At 34.9% G+C, this 19,960-nt stretch overlaps 3 protein-coding genes across 6 annotated transcripts; 1 reads left to right on the top strand and 2 right to left on the bottom strand.

Annotated features, from left to right (window-relative positions):
• The first annotated feature begins 49 nt into the window (after positions 1-49).
• On the top strand, positions 50-2,409 carry LOC103327198 (elongation factor 1-delta 1-like). The gene is made up of 7 exons (XM_008229493.3): positions 50-145; positions 759-984; positions 1,107-1,200; positions 1,364-1,484; positions 1,660-1,773; positions 1,979-2,140; positions 2,247-2,409. Coding segments are annotated over exons 2-7 (696 nt in total). The 5' UTR covers positions 50-145; positions 759-781; the 3' UTR covers positions 2,249-2,409.
• An 8,782-nt stretch (positions 2,410-11,191) lies between these two features.
• LOC103327233 (uncharacterized) lies at positions 11,192-12,845 on the bottom strand. Its single transcript, XM_089048812.1, has 5 exons — positions 12,585-12,845; positions 12,331-12,494; positions 11,751-12,248; positions 11,590-11,658; positions 11,192-11,318 (listed from the first exon to the last, which is right to left on the bottom strand). Exons 1-5 carry the CDS (start codon positions 12,843-12,845, stop codon positions 11,192-11,194), a joined length of 1,119 nt encoding a protein of 372 aa, XP_088904938.1.
• A 2,507-nt stretch (positions 12,846-15,352) lies between these two features.
• LOC103327200 (uncharacterized) lies at positions 15,353-19,353 on the bottom strand. 4 transcript variants are annotated; one of them, XM_008229494.2, is made up of 8 exons: positions 19,191-19,353; positions 17,515-17,792; positions 17,051-17,434; positions 16,922-16,976; positions 16,741-16,827; positions 16,231-16,568; positions 16,027-16,141; positions 15,353-15,891 (listed from the first exon to the last, which is right to left on the bottom strand). In XM_008229494.2, the coding sequence occupies exons 2-8, from the start codon at positions 17,775-17,777 to the stop codon at positions 15,715-15,717; spliced, it is 1,419 nt and encodes a 472-aa protein (XP_008227716.1). In that variant the 5' UTR covers positions 17,778-17,792; positions 19,191-19,353; the 3' UTR covers positions 15,353-15,714. The 4 variants fall into 4 exon arrangements, with proteins under 4 accessions (XP_008227716.1, XP_088905090.1, XP_008227717.1 ...); XM_089048964.1 differs by having other exon boundaries at positions 17,515-17,876; positions 19,191-19,329; XM_008229495.2 differs by having other exon boundaries at positions 16,741-16,824; positions 19,191-19,326.
• Between the last annotated feature and the right edge of the window lie 607 nt (positions 19,354-19,960).

The following is a 19,960-nucleotide window of genomic DNA, read 5'->3' as shown; positions in this document are numbered from 1 at the left end:
CAGCCCCTCCCAGTCCATTTAGATGACTCCTTATTATATCAGGAGGCCCGTAATTGCCTATATAATAGAAACCCTATAAAAATCTCAACCTATTGACAGTCATCTCTCTCTCCTCCTCTCTGTGTCGTTGCTTCTCCTGCTTAAGGTAAGCTCAGATCCGTTGCTCAATATCCTTACTTTTGATAAAGTCAGAGTCTTTTAGGCTATATGATTCATCAATCTCTTTAGTGTTTGAAATTGAAACAGTTTTCTAGTTTTTTTAGATTTTCAGTTTGGTTAAAGTTTATGGTTTTACGGATACACTTAGTTGCTTTTACTCCTGGAACTCAATGGTTGATAAATTTGTCCAGAATAAAATCTTCAAAAACACTTATTTTTTCAGTAATATAATGTTTGGCAATATTTGTTCTGGTGGGATTTGTCTAATTATGTATTTTGTTGGGTGATTTTTGTACCTATCAGTGGGTTTGTAACTCATCCATGGATGAAAGACTGAATTTTTGGTATCTGGGTTTGTGTTTTTATGGATACAAATTGTTGCTTTTACCTCTGGAACTGATTGGTTGAGAAAATTTTCCAGAATAAAATCTTTAAAGCACTTCATTTGTCAGTAATATAATGTTTGGCAATATTTGTTCGGTTGGGCTTTGTCTAATTATGCATTAGATTAGTTGGCTGATTTTGGTACCTATCAGTGGGTATGTAAGTTGTAACTCATCCATGGATGAAAGACTAAATTTTTTTTATCTGGGTTGTAGGAAAATCACAAAAAGGTTTATCAATGGCAGTCACATTCCATGACATCAACTCGGCTGTTGGCCTGAAGAAATTGGATGACTACTTGCTTGCCCGCAGTTACATCACTGGCTACGAAGCTTCAAAGGATGATCTCATTGTCCATGCAGCTCTTTCAAAGCCTCCATCATCAGAATTTGTGAACGTGTCTCGGTGGTACAACCATATCACTGCACTTCTTAGGATTTCGTAAGTTCTTATAACTTGTGATGGGTTTCTTTTATCTTTATTATTAGATTATGATGGATTTCTTCAAAGCTCATATATTTGGGTTAAATCTTTGACTTATTTGATTATGTCTGTTGTTGTAGTGGTGTTTCTGGACAAGGCTCTGGTGTCATTGTTGAGGGATCTGCTCCCATCACAGAGGAAGCAGTTGCTACACCTCCTGTGGCTGATACAAAGGCAAGCACTTTTCTGCCCTATTTACTGAGTTCTTATTTGGATGTCTGTTTGCTTTTTTGCTTATAATGTGGAATGTTAGGGTTGGGCCATTATTGTTTTATCTGCTTTAAGAAATTGCATACAATTGTTATGCTCATGTGTTAGCATGTGATACGGTTTTCAGGCCTCAGCTGCTGAAGACGATGATGATGATGTGGATCTGTTTGGTGAAGAGACTGAAGAAGAGAAGAAGGCTGCTGAAGAGCGTGCAGCTTCCATCAAGGCATCTACAAAAAAGAAAGAATGTTAGTTTCCTATCTGATTTTCATCCCTTTCATATTAGTTTCCTATCCTGTTTTCAGCCCTTTCATATTAGTTTCCTATCTTGTTTTCTGCCCTTTAATAAATCCATCTCCTTTCCCCTTTCACAGTTATTTCTTTTGTTCTGAAGGTTTTGTTGTTGTATTTTTCCATTGTCAGCTGGAAAGTCATCAGTCCTGTTGGATGTGAAGCCATGGGATGATGAAACTGACATGAAAAAGCTTGAGGAGGCAGTAAGAAGTGTTCACATTGAAGGCTTGCATTGGGGAGCATGTAAGTTCTTTCATCTAAGTTAATTGCAGTTATAAGCTAAGGGCCAGATTTAACCATTGTTAGCAACAAAATTTGGCCATTGATATGCACTTAATACATTAGCAATGTGGAAGTCAATGTTATGAAGTTTTTAGTCCTCTTGATTGATGCTAAACCAACCTTTATGTTCCTAATTTGGTTATTTATTATCTTGTTGATTCTGCAGCCAAACTTGTAGCTGTTGGTTATGGAATAAAAAAGTTGCAAATAATGCTAACAATTGTTGATGACCTGGTCTCTGTTGACACTCTTATTGAGGAACAACTTACTGTTGAACCAATTAATGAGTATGTCCAGAGCTGTGACATTGTAGCCTTCAACAAAATATGTAAGTATATTTAAAGTTTGTAATCAAGTAATCATTTTATGGACTATTTGTTCGAGATACGAATCCTCACTGTTGATTTATCCTTACCCTTTGTTTCTCATTGCAGGATTGGAGCATGGAGTGTTCTAGCGTGAGAGGGGTTGCTAGGAAGAAGATATTTTATATCTGCTCATATCTTGTTTCTTGGGGCATGATTTGAGACTTAATATCTTTGGTTATGATGTATTTTAGCATTCCTTTGATGAATAACATGCCAGTCCTTTTTAGTATTCGCTCCTACCACCACCCTACCTTAACAAAAGCTAAGTCGCATACTGAATTACTGCTTCACTGCTTCACTGACTGTGGAATGGAACCCCGTACCTCCTCTTTGTTGTTTCCTTAATTATCTCATTAGAGAAGAAAAATTAAAAAATTTAATTTGTTTGACAATCGTACATGACTCTTGGAAAGCAATGGTAGCTATTAAACGGTCGATAATAGTCTTGGCTAGGGTCACCACTTGTACTAATAAGAAAACGTATTATACTTCACCATTGTTGGCCCAAATAAGAGACCAAATAAGGGATTTGCATTAGGTCTGCCTATTGACTATTTTTCGAACCAGGCGACCTCTTCGTCGGCTTAAGTTTTTGACTGAATTAATCAATTCGCCGGCATTAATCCATTCTAATCCCAACATAAAAGTATAGCCGGCTTAAGTTTTTCAAAATAATGGTACAGCCGTTTTTATTTTATTTAAATTAATAGTTTAGCCGCGCGGCTATACTTTGTTTTTGTTCTTATATTTATTCACATTAATAGTATTAATAGGGTTATTATTCATATACAGAATTTAGTATTTTCAATTTAATACTCGTAGTATACATATACGTATAGATTTTCTAATCATTTTCAATTTGCCAGAGTTATTATCCATATATTTTTCCGTTAAATACTCGTGTTATACACTTACGTATGTATTTTTCAATAATATTTTTGTTTTTCGTACATGTCTTAAAGACTCCATAAATTACAAATTTTTTTTATTTATAAAAAGCAAACATAAAATACACACATACGTATTTTTCACATATTTTTGATTAAAAATAGCATATGTAAAATATTAGATAATGGCAAAAAATTTCAGTTGTAACTTGCCAAAATTATAATTTATCTAATAAGTAGTACGCCCATGCGGCTATACTAGGTATTTTTTTCCTTTTTTTCAAATAAATAGTATAGCCGGTCGGCTATACTATATTTTTTAATATTTATTCAAAGTAGTAGTGTAGGCGCACAGCTATACTCAGTGTTTTAAAAATTTTAATATAATTAATTCTATACTCCGTGGTTTTTTAAAACTTTTCTTCAAATTAATAGTCTAGCCGTATGGCTATACTCTGTTTTTAATATTTATTCAAATTAATTGTAATAGTCCGATCCTAAATTAGTATTTAATTATTCAATTATTCAAGGAAAAGATGATTTTATCCTGAGAATATTTTAATTAAAAATTAACTTTTTGTTTGGGAAATAATTTAGGGATTTTAGTAGTACCATTGCTTAGATCACGTCAATATGAGTTCGTAGACACGTAGTGGGCTCAAATCGGAGTTTTAACGAAGAAGTTATGACCTACGAAAACCAAGTGGCATAACCATAAATATTTCAAAAAAGGTTTATTAAAAATCAAATTTTCCTTCTCTCTCTCTCTCCCTCTCTCTTCGACTCTCCCTTCACACGCAGCAACCCCGCTCCCCTCTGTTACTGTTCATCCAAACAATTTTTGGGCCGCCATCTCCTCCTCCCGCCACCCTAAGCGACAACATTGGTACCAAAAGAACCAGCACATCGTCCTCTTCCTACCCCACCCCTCAGCCGCCGCCATCGCCTCCGAATTTCACCGAAAAATACAAAAAAGTCACTGGTAACTTCCCGGAGTTCGTTTGGGCTATTCCGGCCACCATTTGTGTCGATCTAAGTATGCTTTTCCTCTCAATGTGTTCTAGCTGATGGTTGGGTTGTTTAGGATCAATTTATGCGTTTTGAAACTCAAATTATTGCTTAAAGTTTCAGCTGATTTCGGCTCGCAATTCCGGCAATCTCTGGTCACTTTTTGGCCATGGTCCAAGAACAAAAATTGCTACACTAAATGTCCTGATCATGTAGGTATAGGTCTTGATCGGCGGTTTGAAGATTTTTAGATAGTCGGAATCGCTTTGGACACCCAAGCGCTGCCAGCATGGATTATATCCCTAGATTTAATAGTTTCTTTTGACAAATGGACTATTTAAGAGCACCCATATTAACGTTAGGGACCATGAGTAATATAAAAAATTTTTTAAGGATGCAATCTGATAGTTTCATAAACGTCAGGGATGTTTTGTGATAAAAAGCCTTATTATTATGATTATTAAAGTATATGACTGAGTGATATTGGACTATTTAAATGTAGCTGAGAACTGATTTTTTGGAAAGTTGATAAAATATTTGGAAAATGGATTTGTAGAATAAAGGAAAGTTTATGATAAGTTTCGGAATATGGTTTTGAAACCAACAACAGGAGTACCCCACAATTACCTTTGAAACAGTTTTGTCATTTATGACAATACCCCATGAGTTTCGGGGACGCTTGAACCGTGTGGTGCAAGGATATGCATTTTCGGGCTGACTACGTGTCCCCCAAGTTCTATAAGGAATGCGGCTCGGGTTGACTTTGTATTTCCGAGGCCTGCGAGGATGTGTCGCTTATGTGTCGTTTATGTGACACTTGTAATTGACAGAATATTAGTGGAATTGACGGATCATGAATGAGAGTACGCCTAGGTGGAGAGTATTTGAGTTTTGAAATGTTTTAAACTAAAATTGATAATTTTATTTTGATACTTATTGGTGAAGGTTTTAATATATGTTTTCCAACTTATGAGACAAGGATTGAGAGTTTTCTAAGTTTTAAGGATTTTATATAATTCTCAATTATTTTCTTAAGTGATGAATTTGTTTTTACATGTGAAAGAGGGAAATATATTTTATTTAAATTTTTGATATTGACATTAAGGTTTTACGTGGTCAATGCTATTTTAATAATTTTCTCTTTTTCCTACTTATATGTAATAAGTTAATATATATATATATATATATATATCTGCACATGTGGGATGAGTAGAAGATTGTTCTAAACTTAATAGCCCTTGATTGAGTTTCAGTGGATTGATCTGAATTATTTATGAAGGTTTTCTCGATTTTATTTGTTTAAATTACCTTCGTTTACTTACAATTTATGTAGAAAGAAATACGTATGACTTGATTCCTTACTAAGGATACGTAGGCAACCTAGAGTTACTAGGTGCAGCCACAAGATCAAGTTCTGAAAATTTATTTAGTTAAGTTATCTTAAAACTTAATAACGTATTCATGTTGCTCTAAGAGCTGAGACTAGATTCCGATGACATAATGATTTATTTTGTACAAAGAGGCCTGAGGCCATTCAAAGCTATTTGTCTGATACATGCTGAACGATTGGGATTTGGTTTTCAATATTAATTGTATATTTGCAGGTGGAAAGTTTTTGGGAAAATGTCTGTTTTACACAGGAGACTGCTGATTTTTTGGCAGAAGTCAAACCTTAAAAGAATTGTTGAGTCTTAGTTAGAAGGGAAATTTGGTCAAGCGTGTCGGCACCTACCAGGTGTCGGACGCACACAGGGTTCGATGCATATTCCAAAGTGGTCCTGTCATTAATAGAATAGCCGCACGCCTATATTCTGTGCTTCTAAAAAAAAAATTCAAATTGATAGTATAGCCGTACAGGTATACTCCATTTTTAAATATTTATTAAAATTAATAGTATAGCAGTCCGGTATTTTTAAATTTTTATCCAGTGTAGCCGAGCGGCTATACTAGTTTTTTTAAAAAATAATAGTATATACGCCTAGCTATAAGCCCTTTTTATATTTATTCAAATCACTAGTATAGCCAAGCGGCCATACGCCCTTTTTTTTCTCTTTTTTTCTTCATATTTATTCATATTATTAGTATTTATAGTATTATACATGTACGTACATATTTCTCAATAATACTTTCATTTTCCATATAATACTTTATGCTATTTTTTTTCATAGTTATTATTCGTATATTTTCCCGTAAGATACTTGTATTATACACATACATATGTAGTTTTTAATAATACTTTCATTTTCCATACATGTCTTAAAAACTCAGTAAAATACAAGTTTTATTTATTTATAAAAAGTGAACATAAAATACAAATATGTACGTATTTTTCACATATTATTGATTAAAAATAATAAATATTAAAATAAATTATTGTAAAATATTACATAATGGCTAAAATTATCATTTATCTAATAAGTAGTACGACCGTGCTGCTATACTGTGTCTTTTTATTTATTTATCTTTTATAAATAAATCGGCTATACTCCATTTTTTATATTTATTCAAACTAGTAAGTGTAGGAGCGCGGCTACACTCCTTGTTTTTAAATTTTTAATGAAATTAATTCTATACTCCATGTTTTTTAAAAAGTTTTATTCAAATTAATAGGATAGCCAAGCGGCTATATGCCATTTTTTAATATTTATTAAATTTATAGTATAGCCGGTCATCTATACTCCGTAGTTTTAAATTTTTTTCCCAAATTAATAGTATAGCACTTCTGTGTTTTTCTAAATTTTTATTCAATTTAATTGTATAGCCGATTGGCTATACTCCTTTTTTGTTTATTTTTATTTTTTTTCCAAAATAATAGTATAGCGGAACGGCTATACTCCGTTCTTTATATTTATTCAAACTGATAGTATAGCGGAACGGCTATACTCTTTAATATTTAATCATATTAATAGTATTTCCAGAGTTATTATTCATATAAAGAATTTAGTATTTTCCATTTAATACTAGTATTATACATGTACGTGCATATTTCTCAATAATACTTTCATTTTCCATATAATACTTGTATAATACGTCATGATGATTTTTTCCATAGTTTGTATCCGTATATTTTCGCGTTAAATACTCATATTATACACATTCGTGTGCATTTTTCAATAATACTTCCGTTTTCCATACACGTCTTATAGACTCAGTAAAATACTAGCTTTTTGTATAAAAAGAAAACATAAAATACCCGTATGTAGGTATTTTTCATGTTTATACACGCTTTTTTTTTTATACAAAATTTTCAATAATACACACAAACTTCACGTATTATATACATAATTTTAACATATTATTCAATACAAATAATTTACATTAAAATATTAAAATAAAATCATAAAATATTACATAACAGCAAAAAATTTCAATTGTAAATTGCCAAAATTATCATTTTTCTAATAAATAGTACTACCATGCAGCTATAATAGATCTTTTTTTACATAAATAGTATAGTCGCGCCGCTACACTCTGTTTTTTAATATTTATTCAAATTAATAGTTGTAGCCGGGCGGCTATACTTTTTTTTTTGGGTGTCCATTTTAGTTTTAAATAAATAGGAGGAGTTTATAATATTATCCATTACTCGTAGGCCATTACCCAAGTCTCTATTGTCCTCTTTTGATTTTTTTTTAATTTTTCAGAGTTATTATTCCTATAACGCATTGAGTATTTTTCTATTTAATACTTGTATTATACATATACATAAGTATTTCTCAATAATACTTTCATTTTTATTAACATTTTGAGACTATTGTAATCTTTGTCCATGTCCCTTGGTCTGCCCATTTTCTATGATTTTATATTTTCTGTATTTTTTTTTTGTTTTGACAAATGCTATCTCCCATCTCAATAGGAAAGGTCCTAAAAAAAAAACCAAACATTAAATAAGCAATATTGTTTGGACAAATCTATTGAGTGTACAATGAATATTATATTATTTCATTGCCGTAATACTGTAGTATTCTATAACGATGGTATAAAATCGAGTTAATTTTGTAGCAATCTATGAGTTATAAATTGTTCAGTTTTCAATTTAAATTCCCTCGTTTAGAACTTGAGATGGAGCTAGCTGGCTCTATCTTTCTACAACTTTCACTCTCATTTGCTTATGTCACATCGAAATTAAGTTCGAAACCCCTATTCAACTATTTCTCAACAACTATAGCAAAAGCTATACATGCATACGTAAACAAAAAGAATCAAGTCGACCTACGACCAAAACAAACGTGGTAGGGTTTTGGATTTTCTTTTCCATTTCCTTTTTGAAGTTTGTTTCTTTTTTTATTATGAATTTTTATGTTGGTGGTTAACTCATGCTGAAGACGCCTTAGCTAATTGAAGAGAGGTTTGCTTTTCAACCCTCTAGTTCTGCATGATCAGCCATGCATTGGTTCGATCCAAGCTCTTGGGTTCATAGGGTGCCACGTTTTCTATAGGTGGGCCAATATATTATATGTGTAGGACACCTCTTGACCTTGCCTTAACTGAAACCCTGATCTCTTGCTTCCAATAATTAATCATGAGGAGGAGTTCTTAATGTTAGAGCATTTGCAACCTCTTTAACAGTTTTGAATTGTTAAAATAGGTGACCCACATCATCAAAATCCTCTCCAACAGCATTGTCAAACTCAATCATAAGAACTACAACCTCACTCTCTCTTCATGACTAGTAAGTTGACATTGATTCTTCAAAACATTTACTTTTACTTTTTTTTTTTTTAAACCTTAAAAATGTTAAATATGTAAATTTTTTCTTATTTTGGTTTGGATTATGGATTAATAAACTCGTCATTAAACTTATATATTAGTAATAAATATTATTTTGCCACAGTACAAGTAATAGAGATTTATTATGAAGCTCACTTGATTTTGTGTTACATTATATTTTCTATTTCTTAGTCAATTTTAATTTTAGAAATTGGAAGCATGGACTACAAAACAATGACGTCGCGCAGGGACAGACCCACAGTGGGGTCAATGGGGTCAAACGACCCTTCGGACTCCATGAAAGCAAACTAGAAGGTCCCCTTTAATGGTTGTGTGGCCCCATGAATGGCTGAAGGAGAAAGTTGCAGATCTGAGGAAGAAGAAGTTGCATAGAGCTTATGTTTTTCTTAAATTTTTTCTTTTTTTTAAAACACGCTGACCAAACGGCGTCGTTTTGGCGTGTAACTTTTTTACAACACCCTTGCCAAAACGGCGTCGTTTTGGCCCTAATAATTTTTTTCAAAGACTGACCAAAACGATCGTTTTGGTCTAGATCTTAAAAAAGAAAAAAAAAGAACAGATTTTAACAGATCCCTCCCGACTTCAGAACTCCAAAACCCCCATTCCTAAACCCTCAAACCTAAATCCTCAATCTCCACCCCCCCAAACCTTTAAGCCCTAGCTCCTCCATTGCCGACTTTAGAACCTCAAAAAAAAAAATTGAACTTTAACACTATGACCCCATAAGATAAGATTCCTGGGTCCGTTCCTAACGTCACACCCTTCATTTCCTATCGCAGTGGACCCCTATCCCGTTGGCGGGGTTAAGGGAGCATGTTATATGCTTTGAGCTTAGCAGAGGTTGCAGCCCGGACTGAGACTGAGTGTCCTTTCCATTTACAGACTTGCATGTTACATTGATTTCAAGCAACCGGTAGGGCAAGGTTAGGTGGTAGCGGTCTAGCTGGTGCACCCACGTGAAATGTAACTGTTGATTATGAAATTTACAAAATAGCAAAAGATATTTAGAATTTAAAAGCCAAAAGGTTGTAATTAAATCACGCATATATTTGGCACATTAATTTGCAAATTGCAAGGAAAAAAAAACATAAATTTGCATATTGGAAAGACTAAAATACCCTTCAAAATGGAGGGAAAATTGGATGATGTTAAAGTCAGTTAATAAATCATGAATTTTGAAAATTGAAGGTGACATTTTGCTTAAATTTTTCTTTAAGGTGACAAATTGAAACTGATGTATAAATTCAAGTGACATTGCTACAAATATCCTAGAATATTATAATAAAAAATCAGGATAATGACATGTTTTGTTTATTTGTGTGCTTCCAAAGCCAAATAAAAAGGTATTACAAAAAAAAAACAAAATAGTAAAAACATAATCAAGTCACAAACTTAAGAACAAATTGTGATTGTCGTGTATTATTAGCTTGTAGGATTAATCATTTTATTTTACCCCAAATGTTAAATTAGTTTCAATTCTTCGTGGGTCCAAAAGGGGTGCTTTTGGTGACTGAAAGTTCCTCCAAAAAAAAAAAAAAAAAACTGTTGATCATCAATGGAAACCTCATATCTCACAATGAAATCTCAAGGGTTTAATTGTTATCTCCAATTGATTCAATAGAAGCTGTGTCGCTGCAGCTATCTATAGCTATGGAGATTCAAATACTAAAATAAAAAATAAAAATAAAAAAATGATTTAAAAAAAAAGAAGATAAAATAGAAAATTAAGCAAGTTAAAAATAGATGATGTGGCAAGTGAGTCAGTAACATGAATTGTCATGTCATATGTCACATCAGTTAGTACAATAGTTGGTGTTCTTAACATTATTGTTTAGCTAAATAGTGTGTGGACAGGTAAATAAGTCCCTCTAAAACTATAGGTACCTACAAAATAATTTACCTGAAAAAAAAATTACCCAGCAAATATAGGTACCTGAAAAAAGTAGTTTACCTACAAAGATAGGTAAATTATTCTACATGCCTGGAAAAATAATTTAAGAAAAAATAAATAACCTGAAAAATATAGACCTAAATAGTAGTTTACTTGAAAAGAGAGGTAAATTATTGTTGCTTAACAATTTTGTAGGCACGTTTTTACATGCCGTAAAAGTCACACGTACCACCCCAACGTATATTTATATTGAATATATTTCTTCTCTTCTTTTTGTGTGCGGAGAAATTAAAGCATGTCATTGATAGAAATAATAGCTTATAGAAAATTTCAAAACTTTTCACGTGTCCAACCTGTAGATAATGATGTTGGCTTTTCATGTCCAACGTTTGACCCAAAAAAACATGTTGGCTTTCAATTTAGGGTGACGTCTCGTTCATTGGTTTCATTACAATAATGACGACAAGTTTAGAGACTTGAGACCATGTTTAAAATTACAGGAATTTCACTGCAGACTTGCAAATGGCTCCGTCCCTGCTGCCACTCACTGTTTCATAGCTTGAGCTGGGTAATTCACTTAGCTTCCCAAATTTGCTTTCGTAGAAATCCAAGAGCTCCAACCTAAAAAACAACCGATTGAGTGCAAGGTGAAACTTGTTCACTAGTAATCTATGGAAGGCATTTACAAATAAATTACATATACGTACGATATGTTTAAAGTTTTATTGATAGACGAATGTCTAAGTTGTTATATTGTGAATCTGATCACCAATCTAAGTTGAATCAGATTCACATTCTGACAACATATAAATTAATCTTATGTTATGTTAGTGAGACACGATCTACAAGAGCATATATATATATATATATATATCTAAAAGCATATGCATACCAGTATGCCAAGCACTGATATGGTGCATATTTGTCATAAATTTCTGCCACATATTTTCTGGCGGTCTTTTTGTCGCAATTCTTCCTCCCACGAACCTGAAAAGAAAAAAAATATTTTACCAAGTTTAAAAGAATAATTGTGTTAGAAATTAATAAATAAATAAATTAAAGAGTAAAGAGTGTTTTTTTGAACTGGCCTCTTGTAAGTGTCTTATAGTTTCAGTATCGAGTGGAACGTGCTGATAATATCCAATGCACATCAATGCATTGGCACATGCATATGAACCAAACCCTTTGATCTTCTTGAGTCTCCGAAACACTTGATCCTGGTTAAACGACATGTCGTCGAGGGCTTTCTCAAACTCATGAAGTCGTATCGTCCCACGCTCCACATCTCTAGCAAGTTTTAGAATGAGTTTTGCTCTGTACCCAAGAACTTTATGGTCGTTGATTAAAGTATTCTCATCAAGGCCAGCGAGTTCTTTTGAAGTTGGGAAATTGCCTAAAATCCCACCATCCATTTGATTTATAACTTTGCATGGCCATGTATTTGACGTCTCTCTCTTCCTCTTTTGTCCGGACCGAGCTGAAGCTTCATTATTACTTAGCTCAAATTGAAGCTCACAGAGAGCTCGAGCCATCTTCAATGTATTCGACCACCTGTCGAGTGTCAAAATCTCATTTGTTATACTTACGTGCATGCGTGTGTAAGAATAAGAAACGAGTGTAATATTATACTTACGTGCAATTACAGAGAAGAAGACACTTGACAAGGTCTTCAAAGAGAGAAGGCGACCGGAAAACTCGACCGAAGCCTTTCTCTTTCGCTTCTGGATGCACTTTCTGATATTCCCTCATGTCCATTTCATCTCTCTCAGATATCCTTAGCATTCGAGCCACTTGGTTCTAATAAATACAACAACAACAGAAAATATGTAAGTGCATACATGCTTACTTAAGGATCCAAATCCAATTATATATAAGATAAAAATATACCAGTATAGCACGTTGATCTGTATACGAGATGTTTTGAATGTCGTGAACTCTAACAAGGAGAGAGGTCCGATTAGGCGGATGTAAGATCGAAACGGTGACACAAGTAGTTGAGTCTGCAAGTCTCAGTGGACGTTGGAGTGTTTTTGAAGATGGAATCCAACGGTTGGGAGCCATCATGAAGAAGCCATGGTTGCACACTGCTTTCTCCAGGTTAAAACTTGAGTTGCTTCCCAATGGCAAAAACATTGAGAACCCTGCCATCTCTTTTTTCTATTATTATTTTTTCTACTTATTTTCTTCTACCTCACTTCAATATATGTAATCTCTTGATTTTATTTTATTTTCTCCCGTATATTAAAGAAATTGTACAAGAGGAGAGAGAGTAAATACTTGAACATATCTTAGAAAAATTAAGAAAACTTATGGTGGGTGGTTTCATTTTCCCATATACCCGGAAAATCATTTTCCATGCTTGGGCTTACCAAACTGGGAAATCATTTAATTTCCCATTTCCCACGAAACCAAACACCCCTTAGTATTAATATTGTCGGGAATTCCTATGTTAACTTTTATTCTCTTGGTTTTCTTTCCTCGACTAAAGGTACAGTTAATTAATGATATGAGTTTCGAGGGAGAAGGGATTAGGCTGATATTTCTCTCGGGAATTTAGAATTGGAAATAAATGAAACAAGTTTAGGCTGATATTTCTCTCGGGAAATCCGATCTTGTATCAATTTGATGTGACTATTCGTTTGGCTGTTGGGTAAATCATAAAAAAATGAGACAAAAGTAAATGGCCGATTGCCTCGTTAGATGAACACATCACATTGGCGCCTTTTCCTTTTCATTTTTGCATTTCCTCCTTTTTTTTAACTTCTGCAACTCCCACCCTCTACTCCAAGTGATGATATATAAATAAGTGTCGGTTTTATACAGAAATTATATACAGAGCTTAAGTAAAGTAAGCAAGAAAAGCACCAACTTGCAAGTATCCATGGCTGCTCTTGCACTTGCTCCCATTGACCCCGACACTCCATCTTTTGATGGATATGAATCTGGTGGTTCATATGGTCATCGTCGTCAACTTCAACTGGAGGATACAATCATACCAGATACATGTGATGAAGATAATCAGTTCGATCCTTCGTTTGAAACAGATGCCGAACCTAAATTCAAATCCAGTGCCAACTCCAATGACAATTCTGCTCAAGAGGTGATCAAGTCCGACCCCAAGAAGAACAAAACTAAAAATGTTGCTTCAAACACCGAGAAGAAGTCACCATCATCTACTGATGCTGTTGTTGCAAAAGAAAAACGTCCCCGAGAAGGATTAACGTGCAATGCTAGCGTGGCCAAGAAGATGAAGAAAAAGAATGTGAAAAAGGAGGCGATACCCGAAAGTGATGAGGATGCTCATGTTGCTGAAGATGACCAAGTTGTTGAGAAGAAAAAAAAGCAGCATATCAAGAAGAAGAAGAAGAAGAATTCGGTGTCCAGAGAAGAGATGAAAACAAGCAATGACTGTGCGGATCATGAGGAAGTGGAGGAGAAGAAAGAGAAGGGTGGGTTTGTTGATGTTATGAAAGCGTGTGAGAGGTACTTAGGAAGTCATGTAGTGGATTGGAGGTGGATAAACAATGAAAGAATGGTCAAGCTTGAGAAGATGTGGGTGAAACTTAGAGGTGCAGAATCTGTATTTCGGTCGTTGCAAGCCGACTTTGATGCAGAGCTGCATCGTGTGGCAGTAGATGCCTATATCTCATACGAGGACCATTGTTAAATGGCCTCTATCTTGTACTGTCTGTGTCTCTTTTCTTTCGATAAATTTTGTTATTTGTGTTTTATTAATCATAACAGTATTAGCATTACTTCAACAAGGCCTTCCAGACTTAACGTAAAAGTTGCACAAATTATACATTTGACAAAATTAATGAAGCCGTAGGCTACAAGGACCAAAGTGCAACTTCACTATGACTACGCGTTTAATGCTTGTAACCACGATGAATGTTGTGTTTGTTGCATGTACAGAGACAACGATTTTCTATGGGTAGGAAGATTCATACTTGGGGAGTAAGGGCAAGCCTCTCAAATTGATCAAAATAGAGAGAAGAGGCCTGGGTGATTTCTGTAGCACAAGTATGATTGGACCATCCAAGAGCCAGTATTGCCGCCACTCTCACACAACAAAACAATCAAGAAAAAAATTAAACAAGAAATTAATCTCCGAAGCAAAAGATGGGGGAAAGCTGTTAACGAAAGAAAACGCAGAGCATTAAATGGTTAAAGAGAGTGGTAGGCCGTTGCGTCATCTCTTTAGATGATGTTGTTCTGGAAAGCATATCCTACGAAATCTTAGCGTTTTCTCAATTGCATTTGCAAACACTTTTCTTCAACTAGAAGGTTAGGCTTAACATAAACTTGGGATTCAATTAGTCTTTAACCTCGTGACTTCTGGTACGTTATATGTTACGTAGAAGTACACTGATCAAGCATAAAATTCCATTTCGTTGGCAAATAAAATTAAAATATAATCAAAGCTATGTGGTGGGTTATTTATGATCACTTGGGACCATTAAATTTTCTATTGTAATGGTTGAAGTGGACTCTGTCTCGTGTTGGGTGATTTTAGTTCCACTTAGCACTTGGTCTGATTTCCGATTGTTGAAGCTGGCTGGCACTCTTCTATTGTTCATATACCTCTCGAAGAGAGAGAATCTATCATCAGTAAAAACATCATTGGAAGGGAACCCAGAAAAAAACATCATGGGGAACCTCGAAAATACGCTTCATATCAGTTATCACACTGTCATAACATAAACATATTACATAAATATGTCCACCTGTGGGTAATTCGGCATGTGAAAGCAAAAGTGCATCCTTGCAATGCAAAGGGTCTAAACCTATATAATATAATATAATATAATCAGCGGTATATTAACATTTACGCAACATTTAACTAGAGGTCGGTAGTAAATTAAGGCGGCAATACTTAGGAAGGGTTTTGACTTGACTCGTCATGTAGGTTAGAAGTGGGTCTCTCACTGGGTTTAGTAGAGTTGGAATGGGGTTTTCAGGCAGCAGCTATACAACATCTAATCCTATGGTACTTACCAATCTAAAGTCATCCATCCTAAAACATGAAACAAGGATGATATTCCATACTCAGATTTCCATCTTCTGGCAGCTGCGGAGGGAGTGGAGGACTCATTAGTTTTGATGTCTGCTTGATGGCATTCACGGAATTTGACATCTCACTCAGCTTCTGCTCCGTCATAGATTTCCAATTGAACAACTCCTGTAACATTTCCTGTCAGGAAGGAACTTTCAAATGAGGCTTTATTAAGTCATTCCAGAAAGAAAAAAAATAACATAAAACATAAGCAACACATGCATGTATTTATGCATATATCAAGCCTCTATTTGTCTGTTGTCAGCATATCACCTGAAACATAAACAAATTATCAAGCTCTGACTTTGAATTTGCAGTAGCAGAAGAATCAGGGGTCACATTAGCTTGATATTCCTTTTGTTTCCTTGGTATCAGCTCATGCACATGTCTGTTTCTTGCAGCAAAATGAGAACACCTCTCAGATTAGTTGTAAGAAATTTTTATGATTTGACTTTACGTTTAGTTTTCATTCGTTACCTCTCCATTTCAGTAATTTCTTCCTTGATTTTGCTAAAAGGGTCTGGAAATGAGCTATCGCCATGCTTTGATCTAAGTGGTGGGGCTAGGTAGGGATCTTGGATTATAACTCCTTCCTCAGCATTAACCAGATTTGTGCTCTCAAACCAAGGCACAAGTTCATTTCCCTGAAAATTATCGAGGTTGGTGCTCTCTAGCCAATCTTCCCATCGCTCAGATGTTTCAGGGTTGGTAGCAGTGTATTGCTTTGGTACTTGCATATTACTCATGACATTAGTCATTTCAGCTACCTGTTGCTCAACTTTAGCTTTCCACATCATTAATTCCTCAAACTTGTCCTGTAGAAAAGAAAAAGAGATTTCATAGGAGCCAAACTGACACAATCAGAACACAACTAGATGTATTTTCCAAAACATGAAAGAACCAACAACTATGATTTCCATTATATTTTTTTTAATCTTCTAAAGTATCAGACTTTGAATCAGTGATGATAATATACTATTCATATACCTGCATACCCTTCCAAGAACCTAAAATCACTTTCAAGCTTTGCTCAGTCTGAGCTTTCCATTTCATCAAATCCTCAAGCATATTCTGCTGAACAAACACTTCAATTGAGGTTTTATTCGAGCAGCAGTCCAATATCAAATTACAATTGTAGCTACAACGTTGTTTTAACATTCAACTCAACCTGATTGGCTCGGTCTTTCTCTTGCTTCTTGGATAACAGCAGCTCCTGCATATCACTTTTAATACAAGAGAGAAATTATTTAGGGATACCTATTTCAGTTAGAAATTGGTCTATAAAGTTTCTATCTACCTCTTCATTTTATCCACTTCTGCCTTGAGTAGCTTCAATTCTCCAGCAGAAACAGAATCTTCTGAGGGGGCACCACATGGCATCAACTTAGATGGTGGAATCCAATAAGGATCATGCACCCCAGCTTCCTGACGAATGTTAACCAGATCAGCACTCTCCAACCAATACTCCATTGTTCCATTGGTGTTGAACCACCGCCGAAACCGCTCAGTCCCACCTGGTGCCACCTTACCATCAATGTGCTTCAGTAAGTGATCGAGCAACCCGGTATCACCAATTCGCTTACGTGCTAACGATCTGAGTTCTAGCCTGGAAATTGGGTTTCCAAAAGTTGCACCTTCAGCCTTCAAAACTTCCATCATACTTTCCTCTGCCAGCTTATACCTGCACATGTATTTAATTTGTTGTGATATCAAAATGCCTTACCACCAGAGTCATCAACAAAAAAGTGATATAGGTTTTACCTTTCAGCTGTCCATCTTTCAGTCACATTATTACGCTTCTTTGTCCTACCCTTAGAGCTACTAGTTGTCCATCTGCCTTTGCCTAGGCTGAGGCGCTTCCTCTTCTTGATTTCTGGTATTTCTAGAGGTTCAGCTTTCACAGCTACTTTAAATTCATCTGTTGAATTTTCTTCCTCAGTGATGCTGGAAGAAATTTGGGGTTTGTTTTCTTCATGTTGGCCAAGGAACTTAACTCGCCTACGACGAGTACCCCACTGTGCCATCTGGGTCTCTCTCAGCTGAATTGCAAGTAACAGAAGCACATGCAATGAGAATGAATGCTCCGGACCATTAAAAGTCTAATTAAATTACAAGTTAAGTTTCTGAAAAAAAATAAGTGGATTAGTGGGATTCTAAAAATCTAAACATGAATCCAACTGGTGTTCAATCAGCGCTAGACAGCTTATTAGGCAAACCTTCATATAATAACTCTATTCTGAAACATTTTTGCTCTTATGGGAAAGATCAGGGACTCAACAGATTACTGTATTTAGGTCTGGTGCACATGCATCAATTTAAAAAGAGCAATTTACATCATGCTCTTGCCAAACACTAGTTAGACAGTGATAATCAAAACAATTGACCAAGTGCATTTCATAAGGTCCCAAAACCGACTCATTTAAAAGCTTGACAAAGATTAAAACACATACAAAGAACCATAACAGAGTTGTTCTTGATTTTTTTTGTTTCTTAGTTTCTTAGTTGTAGATAGAGAAGGAAAAAGTGAAGAGAGATGATAGAAGCAAGAAAGACAGGAGAAGATTATAAACTACACTTAAAACCAATAAACATTTTTTTTCTTTATGTGTCCTTATTACTTCTTTGTCTTTCTCTCATGGCTCATCTCCCCCTCCTTTCTCCCAAATCTCTCTCCTCTCTGTAATTAGGAGAGGAAAAACAGAAAACATAAAACAAAATGTGTGAAAGGGAAAACTGAATTTCATTTTAAAGGCTTTTTGTTTTGTCTAGTCATACTGAATTACGAAAGTAACAACGTGTTTAGTAATATTATATATAACCAGGAAGCACAAGAAAATCAGAAAATGAAGCAGAAAACATAACAGCAACTATTACTAATGTTTTCAGTTGAATAATAACAGCTCTCCTATTGTACTTATTTCTTCTGGGCCCCGTTTCAGTAAACCATAGATGGGCAAATACAAATTTTATAGTGAGCAAGAAACAGAAGAAAATGTTTAAACGTTAGGCTGAGTTACACACGTAATGGAACCCCTTGGCTCAAAAGAGGCACATTAACAAGTTCCTCTTTGTTAATTCCTTCTGGGTTTCTTAGAAAACAACACTAACCCTTCGATTATCTTTTCCTTTTTCTACGTTCCCAAACAGAACATAGAAAATCATGCTAAAATTTAAACATTTCAGAAATTTCATGTTTTGGGCAAACCCTGAAACGCCATACATTTAGAGCAGACCCTAACAGAAGGACACGCAGACAACCCAAACAGAAATAAAAGAAAAACGGGTTTCAGGAAACCATTCGAGACAATGTGGCTAGCAATCGGACCCTAAATAAGACATTAACAAACAACCATACATGAAAACCCCAAATCTTCTTTTCGTTTTCATGGTGTCAAAGTAAATTCATTGAGAGAGAGAAAGAGAGAGGTTCAGTTTACCTCTAGGGTTTTGTTGGGGCAGAAATACAAAGAGACAGCAGCAATTTCAGCTGAAGCGAGTGTGAGGTCTAAGTGAAGGCGAAGGTGCCTCCTCAGTCCCCGAAAAGAAGTGCAAAACAAAAATAAGCAAAGGTCGCTTGCTTGTTCGTTCTGTCCCACTTTCTCCTAAAACCCTAACCGCCAAATTCCCTTCTACTCAAAAACCCACACTTGCATTAATTACCCTACATCTATCTACGCATGTATTTGTCTGCAAATGTATTTCTTCTGCACATATTCCAATTATTTAAAAATAACGTTGTTGTATTTAGATCTAACAATATATTGTACATGACATGTTAACATGACACAAATTCGCATGAAAAAGTAAGTATTTGAGTTGGGGCTTAATGGGTCGTGTTGAAAACAGTGGATCCGTTAAGTTTGTACATAGCGCTTAGAGCATGTGAATAAAAAAGGTAGTATGTATTACAGCAGGACATATCTCCGTGTTTTAAAAAAGAAAAAAAAAAGAAAAAGATTAGATACATTAAAACTAAGTATTTTTTCAAATTACTAAACCCTTTCCCTTATGATTGGCTTCTAGCTTCAGGCTTCATCACATGAGTTTAAGTGCAGCATCCTCTTTTTGGTGTGCACAAAGAATCATACAACAACATAAGAAAAGTAACAAATGGTAGCACAAATGGACAAAGAAACTACAATAAGTAATGACATACATATTTTTTTAAGACATAAAACTTGAAAGAAAGAAAGGAGGACACAAAACG

This window comes from Prunus mume, linkage group LG3 (assembly GCF_029339155.1).
Source record: "Prunus mume cultivar Tortuosa linkage group LG3, ASM2933915v1, whole genome shotgun sequence".
Taxonomy (NCBI): Eukaryota; Viridiplantae; Streptophyta; class Magnoliopsida; order Rosales; family Rosaceae; genus Prunus; species Prunus mume.
Note: the sequence above shows the minus strand (reverse complement) of the source record. Positions and strands in the feature narration are given on the sequence as shown.

Excerpts from the sequence above, each read along its gene's own strand:
- LOC103327198 (XM_008229493.3), top strand. The coding sequence starts at position 782 with ATGGCAGTCACATTCCATGACATCAACTCGGCTGTTGGCCTGAAGAAA. Across the intron at positions 1,201-1,363 it reads CTCCTGTGGCTGATACAAAG|GCCTCAGCTGCTGAAGACGA; the intron begins GCAAGCACTTTT and ends TACGGTTTTCAG. Across the intron at positions 1,485-1,659 it reads ATCTACAAAAAAGAAAGAAT|CTGGAAAGTCATCAGTCCTG; the intron begins GTTAGTTTCCTA and ends TTCCATTGTCAG.
- LOC103327233 (XM_089048812.1), bottom strand. The coding sequence starts at position 12,845 with ATGGCAGGGTTCTCAATGTTTTTGCCATTGGGAAGCAACTCAAGTTTT. Across the intron at positions 12,495-12,584 it reads CAGATCAACGTGCTATACTG|AACCAAGTGGCTCGAATGCT; the intron begins GTATATTTTTAT and ends TGTATTTATTAG. Across the intron at positions 11,319-11,589 it reads TATCAGTGCTTGGCATACTG|GTTGGAGCTCTTGGATTTCT; the intron begins GTATGCATATGC and ends GTTGTTTTTTAG.
- LOC103327200 (XM_008229494.2), bottom strand. The coding sequence starts at position 17,777 with ATGGCACAGTGGGGTACTCGTCGTAGGCGAGTTAAGTTCCTTGGCCAA. Across the intron at positions 16,828-16,921 it reads AGAAAGACCGAGCCAATCAG|CAGAATATGCTTGAGGATTT; the intron begins GTTGAGTTGAAT and ends GTGTTTGTTCAG. Across the intron at positions 16,569-16,740 it reads GTTCTTGGAAGGGTATGCAG|GACAAGTTTGAGGAATTAAT; the intron begins GTATATGAATAG and ends TCTTTTCTACAG.